The sequence below is a fragment of the Salvelinus alpinus genome, chromosome 4 (genome assembly GCF_045679555.1).
Source record: "Salvelinus alpinus chromosome 4, SLU_Salpinus.1, whole genome shotgun sequence".
In the NCBI taxonomy this organism is placed as follows: Eukaryota; Metazoa; Chordata; class Actinopteri; order Salmoniformes; family Salmonidae; genus Salvelinus; species Salvelinus alpinus.
Window position 1 is genome coordinate 35,401,675 of NC_092089.1, and position 13,023 is coordinate 35,414,697.

A 13,023-nucleotide genomic window follows, 5' to 3' on the forward strand; every position below is an offset into this window, starting at 1 on the left:
TCTGAGAAGCTGTTCTGCTGACTTTATAAAATTACCTTTTTTCAAATTTATTTTTTAAATTTAATTTTACCACCTTTTCTCCCCAATTTTTGTGGTATCCAATTGTTAGTAATTACTATCTTGTCTCATCGCTACAACTCCTGTACGGGCTCGGGAGAGAAGAAGGTCGATAGCCATGCGTTCTCCGAAACACAACCCAACCAAGCCGCACTGCTTAACACAGCGCACCTCCAACCCGGAAGCCAGCCGCACCAATGTGTCGGAGGAAACACCGTGCACCCGGCTCCCTTGGCTAGCGCGCACTGCGCCAGGCCCGCCACAGGAGTCGCTGGTGCGCGATGAGACAAGGATATCCCTACCGGCCAAACCCTCCCTAACCCGGACGAAGCTAGGCCAATTGTGCGTCGCCCCACGGACCTCCCGGTCGCGGCCTGCTGCGACAGAGCCTGGGCGCGAACCCAGAGTCTCTGGTGGCGCAGCTAGCGCTGCGATGCAGTGCCCTAGACCACTGCGCCACCCGGGAGGCCCATAAAATGACATTCTATTCCAAAATGAATTAAAATAAAATTATGACACCATCTAAAATATAATTTCCACCTCCAGTACTGAGCCCAATAGTATTCGTAAAATGATTTCCAATCATTTTTACATATTGGACCTTGCATATAGGTTGGTCCATATTATCAGGTATGCTGTTAGCAATAAGAATGATCACCTGTAGCCCAACTGATGCAGCATAGTGGCTATAAATAAATGGGTAACCCCATGCTTCAGCATTTCTGCATTTACAATGGGCAAATCATGAGCTAGATCTCAAATGTGATGTTACTACTATTTAGCATGTATTGATGAATTGTCTCAAACTTGCATAAACACAGTGAATATACACTGAGTATACAAAACATTAAGAACACCTGCTCTTTCCATGATAGGCTGACCAGGTGAAAGCAATGATCCCTTATTAATGTCACTTGTTAAATTCACTTCAATCAGTGTAGATGAAGGGGAGGAGACAGGTTAAAGAAGGATTTTTAAGCCTTGAGACAATTGATGCATGGATTGTGTATGTGTGCCATTCAGAGGGTGAATGGGCAAGACAAAAGATGTAAGTGCCTTTGAACAGGGTATGGTAGTAGGTGCCAGGCGCACCAAATTTGTGCAAATTTGTGCAAATGCAATGCTGCTGTTTTTTTCACACAAGTTTCCCATGTGTATCAAGAATGGTCCATCACCCAAAGGACATCAAGCCAACTCAACATTAGGAAAGTGTTCATAATGTTTGGTGTACTCTGTGTTATGTGAGACACCTCGTGCCTGTACTTCTCACAGAAGACGTCGTCACTATTTTTTTCACTTATTGTTGACCGGCAGATCTAGCAGGGCAGACATTTTACAAACAGACTTGTTGGATAGTTGCATCCTATGATGGTGCCACTTTGAAAGTCACTGAACTCTTCAATAAGGCTATTCTTCTGGGAATGCTTTTCTATGGAGATTGCATGGCGTGTCTTCTAATTTGAAGGGGTGTCCACGTTTGTATTTATGGTGTTTCTTGCATAGAACACACAAGACTAGGTAAATAGATCATTTTTATTATACTATGGGGTTGTGATTTTTCTATTCATTAATCGTTTAGTTAGCAGAGAAATAGTAAATGAGGACTGTTCTAGCATCTTACCTTCAGTGTGCCTCGGCATACTTCAATTTTTATGTTACATATTTTTTGGGGGTGTGGCAGAAATGATTTTGCTGTGGCGTGCCACCACCGCTAAATGACTGAGGCGGAAACACTGAGCTGTACACCACCAGTGGTGAAGGAAAACGTGTGTGTGTGGTCTGCGAGTACATGTTTGGTCATCCTGCGTTTTTAGTATGTTCATAAGTGTGTGTGTTGTCCCCGAGAAGGTTGATCTGAAGAATTTGTCTGCCACTCGTCCTTTTGCCACATTCACTCAATCAGTATTCTTCTCCTCTTCGTGACTGTCCATATCACTTAATCCCTGTGCCATTCCTCGTTTTTATTTTATTTAACCATTATTTAACTAGGCAAGTCAGTTAAGAACAAATTCTTATTTTACATTGACTGCCTACCCCAGCCAAACCCTCCCCTAACCCGGAAGATGGGCCAATTGTGCGCCCCCCTATTTTTTAAAGCCTCTTACATCTCGCCCTTTGTATTCTTCCTTTTCAGTGTGGCAGTGTGCAAGTTGTGGGAATGTTGCATATATGCCAAGTAGACTATATTCCCAATAACTTGAACAAATAGGAAATTACATGCATAGAATTTCTAAAATAAAACAAGGCCTTACTCTTTCAAATGTATTTTGCTTTCTAATTCAGATACCAAGTTAATAGAATTCCATGCTGCTTTTAGGTTCTGTTTAGGTTTCTGATTTACTTAAGTACAAAACCTAATGAATTTTTCATGTAATGTGTAAGTATCTAGTTGTACTAAGCTCTTGCTAAGCCAGTGTCTGGTTCAGTGTTGCTATACTTGTGTGTCCAGTCACTGGTACTGGTGGCCCCTGGGCCCAGCATTGCAGACACAAACTCTTTTGGACACATTGCCACCAACTCTGTCCAGCAGCAATGCGCACACACACACCCTCCCTCTGTTTCTGGTTAACTATAGATACTTGGTTTGTGACACAGAGAGAGTGAGAAAATGAAATGGCATACGAAGAGCTAGGGGAAGTTAAGGAGTTTGGTCCCAAAGGGAGTGCTGCATTCTGGGATGCTTGGTGATGGAGGCTGAGAATTTGTGGAATTGGAGAGAGGGTGGTTGGGTAATGTAGGGCAAAGCATAGGGTGTACTCAATATAGCAGTAACTGAAGAATAGCAGGTAATTACACATTATTTGCTTCATGCTTTGGAGGAGGATAAGTAATTGGCAATGAATAAGCCTGATAATACATTTTTCTTCAATGCTGTGAGGTTTTGGACTCTCCCCCTCCAGCAAGTGGTAGACGCCACACGCCTAGTGTGTCATTCCATTGCTTTCTGAGGTGAGACACAAATGGAGACAGATCTAGTGATGGGGAGATTCACTGGTGTGTGTGACAAGTTGCTGCCTGGTTGTCAGGAGGTTGAGATTCCTCACAACAAAGTGATGGCCCCTATGACTGACTTGTACAGTACCATAAATGTCTGTGGCTGGCCCACCATTTCTCTGAGTCATTGTACTTGTAATGCCTTCCTTATTCCATTCCTTGTCGCTTTTCTTCATATACATTCATAATTGAAGCATTGTTGGATCTTAGAATCAGTGGCCTTGACTGTCTGAGAGAACATGAATCACCCTCCCTTGCATGCTCTTTATTTCCCTTGTGTGGTCATGCTCTCACTCTGACCATCTGCGTGCTCTGTCTCCCCATCTCTCTCCAGCTTCGTCATTCTATACAGTAAGTACCTGTGTCACCTGGGCTGCTCTGCCCTGTGCCTCTGCTGTGGAACCTGATCTCAGGTGGCTCACTAGAACTCAACACAGCTGGTAGCCTGGCTGGCAGGCAGCCTGGCTGGCAGGCAGAGTACAGGCTGAGTACTCCACAAGGAGTCCACCAGGGTGTTAGGTTTTAATTGCTTGGATGGCAGTTCAGTTCACTATTAATGCATGGTTACTCTGTTTGATGAACTCCTCAGAAATTGTTTCAGTCGTATCTCCCTTGGGGACCACGAGCGGAAAGACAGAGCGAGAGAAGACAGCAACACAGTGTGTTCCACCACTTGCTCTCTACTCCTGTTACATGACTGTCTTAGAGGAATGAAGCTTGGATTTCGTTTTCTCAGCTTGCGCAACATTTCACTCAATCAGCTTTTATACTTAAGCAATAATACATGAGGCCATGTATTAGGACATTTATCATGGCTGTGGCATGGTCTCTTTCTGACTGCCATGTAAAAGCACAACTACCCAAAAATGGTTGCTATGAAGGCTCTTCCCCCTTGCTAGCTATACACTTAACACAATCACTTCAGACTGAAGTTGAAAGACAGCAAACAGGCTGCATTTGTTTTCATTTGACCTGTTTTTCTATTGACATTTCTTTGCATATATCCAGAAAATTATGCTGATTCATGATTTCGACCGGCAGAGAAAAGCTTTGTCTCGTCCCGACTCCAGACACATTCATTATTACAGTACCCAGTGGAGATCGATTTCAATGTTGCAACAATGTTGCAAATGTCGGAACGTCTCAATGCTTTTTATAGTGGCAGATGAGACGGTGGATCTGTAACCGCTAGGGTTGCAAAGGGTCAAACTTGCCGGGAAATTTCCATGGGAAGTTAAACCTGGGAATTTGGAATTTTGCTTAAATTCATCAAAAAAGTTAGCTTATAACGGTGAACCTTTTTTGTGGGATACACAAGGCAATTCTAGGTCTTGTGGCATATTTTGGTTCTACTATTCCCAATTGAATTGCAACCCTCTGCATGCACAGTGTATTCTTCCATCACATGTACAGCTGATTCTCAAGATCTTGCACACTAATGAGATGCTATTGAGCCCACACTACTACACTGTCTGAGCCAAGGACTACATGCTTTCTGGTAATTTTTGACTAAAATACTGAGTGGGGTGAATATATTTTATATGATATACATGATTCTTTTGATAACTAGTAAATAGTAGCCTACAGCAAAGTGTTTAAATCATTTCTAACGTGTTAACAATTTCTGCTAGTCAGTTTTTGCTACCATTTAGGTTTTAGCTTGCTTGAGCCTGCTAACTGAGTGTTAATTCACCTGTTTCCATACAGGTTTAATTTTAAACCATTTATCTTACAAAGGAGTTGTTTAATCTGACTGCTCAACTATTTATCTCTACATGGAATTGTATTTTTAAAATATTTTTTTACTATTTTTTTACTATCTTTACAGGAAAATGCCACGGGCACTATCTGATGTGTGGAGACATTTCACTGCAGCTAATGTAGAAGGAAAAGCTGTGTACACTTGCAAATACTGTGCCAAATTTTATGTGAAGAATGCAACAAAGATGCAGAATCATCTGGCCAGGTGCATAAAGTTCCCTCAGCGCTCACAACAAGCAACCTCTGACCGAAGTCCCTATACTTCTATTATAAGTGAAAATTATGACTCAGACATCTTATCGAAGCAACAGCTCATGGTCCTCCTTGAATCAGTTTTTTTTTACTCAATGGAGGAACGTAGTCAGAGATGCTGATGAATGTCTTGCTCGAGCTGTGTATGCAACTGGTTCACCTCTGATGCTCACAGGCAATGTGTATTGGAAGAGATTTCTGAATGTTCTTCGCTGAGCATACACCCCTCCAACCAGAGTTCAGGTGAAGGTCAAGCAAATCATAGAGAAAGCAGACTGTATTGCAATCATCTCTAATGGGTGGTCGAATGTTCGTGTGCAAGGAATAATTAGCTATATCATCTCCCCTCAACCAGTATTCTACAAGGGACAACAGACACACCGGTCTCTACATTGCAGATGAGCTGAAGGCATTCATCAATGACCTTGGACCACAGAACGTATTTTCACGGGTGACAGTGCTGCAAACATGAAGGCTGCTTGGTCTAAAGTGGAGGAGTCTTACCCTCACATTACACGGCTCATGCATTGAATCTGCTCCTCAAGGACATCATGGTACTGAAAACAATGGATACACTCTGCAAGAGAGCCAAGGAAATGGTTCGGTGTGTGAAGGGTCAAGTTATAGTAGCAATCTACCTCACCAAGCAAAGTGAGAAGAATAAGAGCACCACATTGAAGCTGCCCAGCAACACCCGTTGGGGTGGTGTTGTGATCATGTTTGACAGGCTCCTGGATGGGAAGGAGTCTCCAATAAATGTCCATATCAATCTGTTGATATGGACAGCCCCATCAAGAGGATCCTCCCGGATGATGTATTTTAGGAGAGAGTGGTAAGCAGCCTGAAACTCCTGACAACCTATAGCAGTAGCCATTACACGGATTGAGGGAGACAATGCCATCCTGTCTGACGTTCAGACTCTGCTTGTAGATGTAAGAGAAATCTGTACTGCCCTGCCCACTTCACTGTTGCTCCAAGCAGAGGAAACTGCAGTTCTGAAATGTATCAAAAAGCGTGAAGACTTCTGCCTGAAGCCCCAAGTATGCTGGACCCCAAGTATGCAGGCAAGAGCATCCTGTCTGGTGCAGAGAACAACAAAACCTATGGTGTCATCACTACCGTGTCTCGCCACCTTGGCCTGGATGAGGGCAAGGTTCTTGGCAGTCTGGCAAAGTACACTTCCAAGCAAAGGCTTTGGGATGGAGATGCAATATGGCAGTCGTGCCAACATATCTCATCAGCCAGCTGGTGGAAGGGACTTTGTGAATCTGAGACTCGTTCCCCTGTTGCCTCCATCATCCTCCAAATCCCACCAACATCAGCCGCCTCAGAGCGCAACTGGTCCTTGTTTGGGAACACACACACCAAAGCACGCAACAGGCTGACCAATACAAGGGTTGAAAAATTGGTGGCCATCCAGGCAAATTTGAGGCTTTTTGAGCCTGACAACGATCCATCCTCAACAGGGTTGGAAAGTGACAGTGAAGATGAGGCCTCAGTCTGATGTTCAAGAGGTGGACATTGAGGAGGTCCAGGGAGAAGACTTGGGAGACAACCAAAGCTTTAGTTTCTGAACTATCATTTTACAGATGTATGTTAATGTTTTTGGGAGATGCGATGGATCATTCAATATTCCCTTTTTGTTCAGTGAAATCATCCCATGTGAAGTCAACTCGTTCAATTTGTAACAATGTTTTTATTTCTATTGCAAGCATTTAATCATTTGCAATTGTCTACTTTTATAAGGTAAAAGGTTTATGTTTCGGTCTCCATATGGTAAATATCTCCAAAGCAAAAAACATCTACATTTAAATGGTATTAATATTAATTCCTATATATTCCCACGGAATGTTTCCACCTCTGAATATTCCCCAAAATGTGCCACCCTAGTCACAGCAGTATTGCGTTGCTAGGTAATGATGCAAACAATGTCTGTTTTTCTGAATGTGGCTGTGTGTATGTTTGGTATGTCTTGGGATAGACTCTTACTCCAAATTAGAGGTCGACCGATTAATCGGAATGGCCGATTTCAAGTTTTCATAACAATCGAAAATCGGTTATTTTGGGCGCCGATTCGCCTTTTTATTTTATTTATTATTTTTTACTTTATTTCATCTTTATTTAACTAGGCAAGTCAGGTAAGAACACATTCTTATTTTCAATGACGGCCTAGGAACAGATTTTTTACCTTGTCAGCTCGGGGGATCCAATCTTGCAACCTTACAGTTAACTAGTCCAATGCTCTAACACCTGATTACATTGCACTCCACGAGGAGCCTAACTGTTACGCGAATGCAGTAAGCTAAGGTAAATTGCTAGCTAGCATTAAACTTATCTTATAAAAAAACAATCAATCAATGACTGTCACTGCTCCAATGTGTACTTAACCATAAACATCAATGCCTTTCTTAAAATCAATACACAAGTATATATTTTTAAACCTGCATATTTAGCTAAAATAAATCCAGGTTAGCAGGCAATATTAACCAGGTGAAATTGTGTCATTTCTCTTGCGTTCATTGCACGCAGAGTCAGGGTATATGCAACAGTTAGGGCCGCCTGGCTCATTGCGAACTAATTTGCCAGAATTTTACGTAATTATGATAACATTGAAGGTTGTGCAATGTAACAGGAATATTTAGACTCATGGATGCCACCCGTTAGATAAAATACGTAACGGAATAAACGTTTTGTTTTCGAGGTGATAGTTTCCGGATTAGTCAAAGGTATATGGTTTAGAGCGAAATAGTCGACGCGTTATAATTCCTGTAATAACTTGCGGCTGAACTTGAAAGGGGTTCCTTCGTTATTTTACCGTTCATGTCTTCCATAGAGAATGTCTTGATCTACTTCAAATAAGGTCTGTGTTTCGTGCAGGCTTAAACCGCCTCGACGTTTTGATACCCGTGTAAATCTCACTAGGATAAGGTAACGTTTGTTAACATATTTTCATAAATCCACTCTACAAAAAAGTTTATCTTCGCTTATATTTAGCCAATATTGATCAGAGTTACCTTGTCCTATGGATATCTACACAGTTATAAAATTGGCAAGGTGGTGTAAGCCTACACGAAACACAGACCTTATTTTAAGTGAATCTAAAAATTATCCTATGGAATAAATGAAGGAACCGCTTTTCAGATTTTGCTAGAAAGTGTCATGGGAATTATGACTCACACTTTGGTCGTCAATTCTTACCATGCCCATTATTAAAATAGGATTTCCTGCATATAGAAATGACAGTTTTTGTTTTCAACATTCACCACAGGTAACTTAAACTCTATTTTTATCAAACAGTTGAGAGTATTTGTCTCCTAAGCAGACTCTTCAGTATCATTGTCACTTCAGAGCTGTGTGTGTATTTATGTATTATATTAAGTTAAAATAGTGTTCATTCAGTATTGTTGCAATTGTCATTATTACAAAAATGTGTGTGTGTATTATATATAAAACATTATTTTATTTTTTAAATAAATCGGTATCGGCTTTTTTTGTCCTCCAATAATCGGTATCGGCGTTGAAAAATCATAATCGGTCGACCTCTACTCAATTACCTGTTGTATAAGGCTAGCTATAGTGGGTTAGCCATTTGAATGAAGTGAGTATTAAGTATAGACTATTTGGGGGGGGGGTGGATTAGACAGGATCAGTCTTTGTATGGTGTTGCATGCTGATTGTGTCTCTTCTCTCTCTTCCCCCCCAGTGATGGACACCAAGGCGGTGTTTACTGCCCTGTACAGTGTGTGTGAGGAGAATGCTACGTTCTTCTCTGAGGGTTCTAAGGGGGCCCAGGGGGGCGCGGCACAGCGGCTGGTGGACACCATGACCCTGATCCAGGAGCACGCCCGCAGCCTGGAACCTGTCATCTCAGGCTTTGCTGCTGTCTACCACCACTTTGACTTTGACCCGCACATACCAGCCAACGGATACCGCTCTCTAGTCAAGGTAGAATGACAGGGTTTGTGTCCGTATGTGTGACAACTCCCTAGTTAAGAGAGATTGAGGGAATGTGTGTTGTGTTTGTGAGCGTCCTTAGTGCATATGTGGGTGTGCCTGACGGTCTCAAAATTGGGGGAAACGCAACACCAGCATCGTATGCCTCAAGTTTATTTTTATTCCTCTTATTTATTAATTTTGCTACCAATTGATTGAGTGTCACGATAGAACCTTTTCAGGCTCCCTCTTTTATTGATGAGAAATCATGACCTTCTCTCTGCCAGCTGCTTACCTCTATTAAATAGTCTCTGAATTTCTGTCTCCACATTTTTTATGGTCTCTCTCCTTTTCTGTACCTGTTGTTTTTTGCTCTGACATTCTCTTTTATTAATGTTATTTCTATCTCTCTCAAGCACCTTTCCTCCTCCCCCCTATTTCTCTCACTCCCTTCTCTTTTTCCTCTCACCCCTCTCCTAGGTGGTGCGCTGCTGCATTCTCCACATCATCCACAAGGGGCGCTACATCTCCACCAACCGCCGCAGCATCTTCTTTCGGACGGCCCACAACGCAGGGGAGATGGAGGCCTACTGCTCTGCCCTATGTCAGCTGAGAGCCCTGCTCTACCTGGCCCAGCGACTGCTGCATGACAACAGCCACGGAAACCTCTTCTTCCACGAGGAGAGCGGCCTCAGCCAGAGCTTTGTCCGGGAGTACTCCTCCATGCACAAGGGCTGCTTCTACGGACGCTGCCTTGGATTCCAGGTAGGGGGGAGATTTGGAGGGAGGAATACTTTTGGAATGACCTTGAGGCCCTTTTGGTTAGCCTCAGGGGAAAGTATTTTGTAGTGATTTGTGTTTCATGTCTCTCTCCTCTTCCAGTTCACTCCAGCCATCCGTCCCTGTCTGCAGACCATAGCCATCGGCCTAGTGGCCTTTGGAGAGAACTACAGGCGCCACCAGTCAGGCATTGGTCAGTGGCTCCAGCAAACCTCCCTATTGATGGAAACAAAAGCCACTCAATCATTAATTCATTCTCCTTTACACCCTAAACCATTCTGACATGGCAACTCAATCAACGTGAAGGGATTGTGAGGGTGAATATCAATGCTAGATGCAATGCATCAAACCTTTCTCAACCACCCATCCGGGATAATTGTCATCAGCAACGCTGAAAAGCATAGCGCCACAGTCAAATAATATTACTAAAAATATTTATAATCATGCAATCACAAGTGAAATATACCAAAACACAGCTTAGCTTGTTGTTAATCCACCTATCGTGTCAGATTTTGAAAATATATTTTACAGCGAAAGAAATCCAAGCTTTTGTGAGTGTAGCTTTCAATGCTAAATCAGCTAACCCCAAATTAGCATGGTCACGAAAGTGTGAAAAGCAATAAAATTAATGGCTTACCTTAGATAATCTTCAGACGTGTCCACTCACTAGATTCCCAGTTACACAACAAATCTTTTTGTTCGATAAATATTACTTTTATCACAAAAAAACGCCATTTGGGTTGTGCGTCACAAAGAAAAAAGACAGCCTCATTCAGTTCCTGAAAGGAAGAGGGGAATTTCAATACGTATCAGATTAAAAAATATTCCTAAAAATATTTATAATCATGCAATCACAAGTGAAATATACCAAAACACAGCTTAGCTTGTTGTTAATCCACCTATCGTGTCAGATTTTGAAAATATATTTTACAGCGAAAGAAATCCAAGCTTTTGTGAGTGTAGCTTTCTATGCCACATTAGCTTAGCCTTATATTAGCTTGCTTAGCTTGGTCACGAAAGTAAGAAAAGCAATCAAATTAATCGCTTACCTTTGATAATCTTCGGGTGGTTCCACTCACGAGACTCCCAGTTACACAACAAATGTTCTTTTTGTTCGATAAATATTACTTTGATATCCAAATACCTCCGTTCGTTTGCTGCGTTTGGTTCCGAAATCCACCGGAAAGAGCGGTCACCAAAATGCATACGAAAATGCCAAATAATATCCATAATGTCCACAGAAACATGTCAAACGTTTTTTATAATCAATCCTCAGGATGTTTTTCAAATATATATTCGATAATATATCAACCGGGAGTGTTTATTCATTACGACCGGGAGAAACAATGGCCGCCTTTCTATGTTACGCAGAACTCACTCTGAGAGCCCCCACCTATCCACTTACGCAATGTGATCTTTCACGCTCATTTTTCAAAATAAAAGCCTGAAACTTTGTCTAATGACTGTTGACACCTTAGGGAAGCCATAGAAAAATAAATCTGGTTGATATCCCTTTAAATGCAGGTTAGGCAGGCATAAGAACAGAGGTTTCAAAAAAGAGACACTTCCTGATTGGATTTTCCTCCGGTTTTCGCCTGCAATATCAGTTCTGTTTAACTCACAGACAATATTAAGAAAGTTTTGGAAACTTTAGAGTTTTCTATCCTAATCGGACAATTATATGCATATTCTAGTTTCGGGGGCTGAGGGAATAGGCAGTTTCAATTGGGTACGTTTTTTTAGCCAAAAACAAAAACACCGCCCCCTAGTCTTAAGAAGTTAACCGCTCTAGGGTATGTGGGACACTAGCGTCCCACCTGGCCAACATCCGGTGAAATTGCATAGCGCCAGATTCAAAAACAGAATTACTCATAATAAAAATTCATAAAACATACAAGTGTTATACATCAGCTTAAAGATTTACTTCTTGTTAATTCAGCCACTGTGTCAGATTTCAAAAAGGCTTTACGGAGAAAGCATACCATGCGATTTATCTGAGGACAACGCCCAGCACACACACAAGCATATAAGCATTTTCCATCCAGGTAGACGAGCCACAAAAGTCAAAAATAGCGATAAAATTAATCACTTACTGTTGTGTATTGATATTCTAGTTTTGTCCCTTCAGGGCACCTGTAACCCCCCCTATGTTGAAATGCTTGGAATGTTCTTCCTGTGAAACGCATTAAACAATGCCCATGTTAATTTCTACTCCCATCTCATGTCCTGTCCTTATATTAGTTGTATAAGTAATAGTGTGCTATACAACACTTACCTTTGATCTTCATATGGTTGCACTCACAAGACTCCGTTACACAGTAAATGTTTGTTTTGTTTGATAAAGTCCCTCTTTATGTCCCAAAAACTCTGTTTTGTTGACGTGTTTTGTTCAGTAATCCAATGGCTCCAAGGCGGTCACAGCAGGCAGACGAATAGATACTAAAAGTACCGGTAAAGTTTGTCGAAACATGTCAAACGATGTTTATAATTAATCCTCAGGTTGTTTATTGTCTTTATAATCAATAATATTTCAACCGGACAATACCGTTTTCAATAGATAGGAAAAATAACAAACGAAGCGTGCCAATTCAGGTCTGCAAAGTTCCTCTGACCAAAATGGCTGTTTACTCGTCATTTTTCAAAATAAAAGCCTGAAACCATGTCTTAAGACTGTTGACATCTAGTGGAAGTCGTAGGAACTGCAATCTGATTCCTAACCCATTGGATTCTCTATAGGCATTGAGTTGAAAAAGAGACGCATGAAAATAATTCCAGTTCCTGGATGGATTTTTCTCAGGTTTTCGGCTGCCATATCAGTTCTGTTATACTCACAGACATTATTTTAACAGTTTTGGAAACTTTAGAGTTTTCTATCCAAATCTACCAATTATATGCATATCCTAGCTTCTGGGCCTGAGTAACAGGCAGTTTACTTTGGGCACGCTTTTCATCCGGAGGTGAAAATACTGCCCCCTAACCAAGAGAGGTTAAAGGGAGACTTACTTACATTACCCATTAACCCACACACACATTCGAAATTCTTTCTTAATCCCCAAATGACATAACAGTCTAGAAGGATTCCAGCATTTCATAGGTCATGGATATATGGACACTTATATGATCGAACACTGTCTTGTGCTCTATGCTGCATCCCAGTGGAGGAAGGAGGTATTGCACCGTATGGTGAGTATCTGTCCCACTGACCACTGCCATAGTCTCAGTCTGGGACATAGAGCCAGCCTTTGA

The 13,023-nt window shown here is 41.7% G+C and overlaps 1 protein-coding gene across 2 annotated transcripts in view; it reads left to right on the forward strand.

Annotated features, from left to right (window-relative positions):
• LOC139573420 (hormone-sensitive lipase-like) overlaps window positions 1-13,023 on the forward strand; it is a 55,552-nt gene that overhangs the window by 20,881 nt on the left and 21,648 nt on the right. For both annotated transcript variants that reach the window (XM_071396838.1, XM_071396839.1), the window contains exons 2-4: window positions 8,768-9,009; window positions 9,478-9,762; window positions 9,880-9,970. In XM_071396838.1, the coding sequence (XP_071252939.1) occupies window positions 8,768-9,009; window positions 9,478-9,762; window positions 9,880-9,970 (618 nt within the window). The remainder of the gene's footprint in view (window positions 1-8,767; window positions 9,010-9,477; window positions 9,763-9,879; window positions 9,971-13,023) is intronic.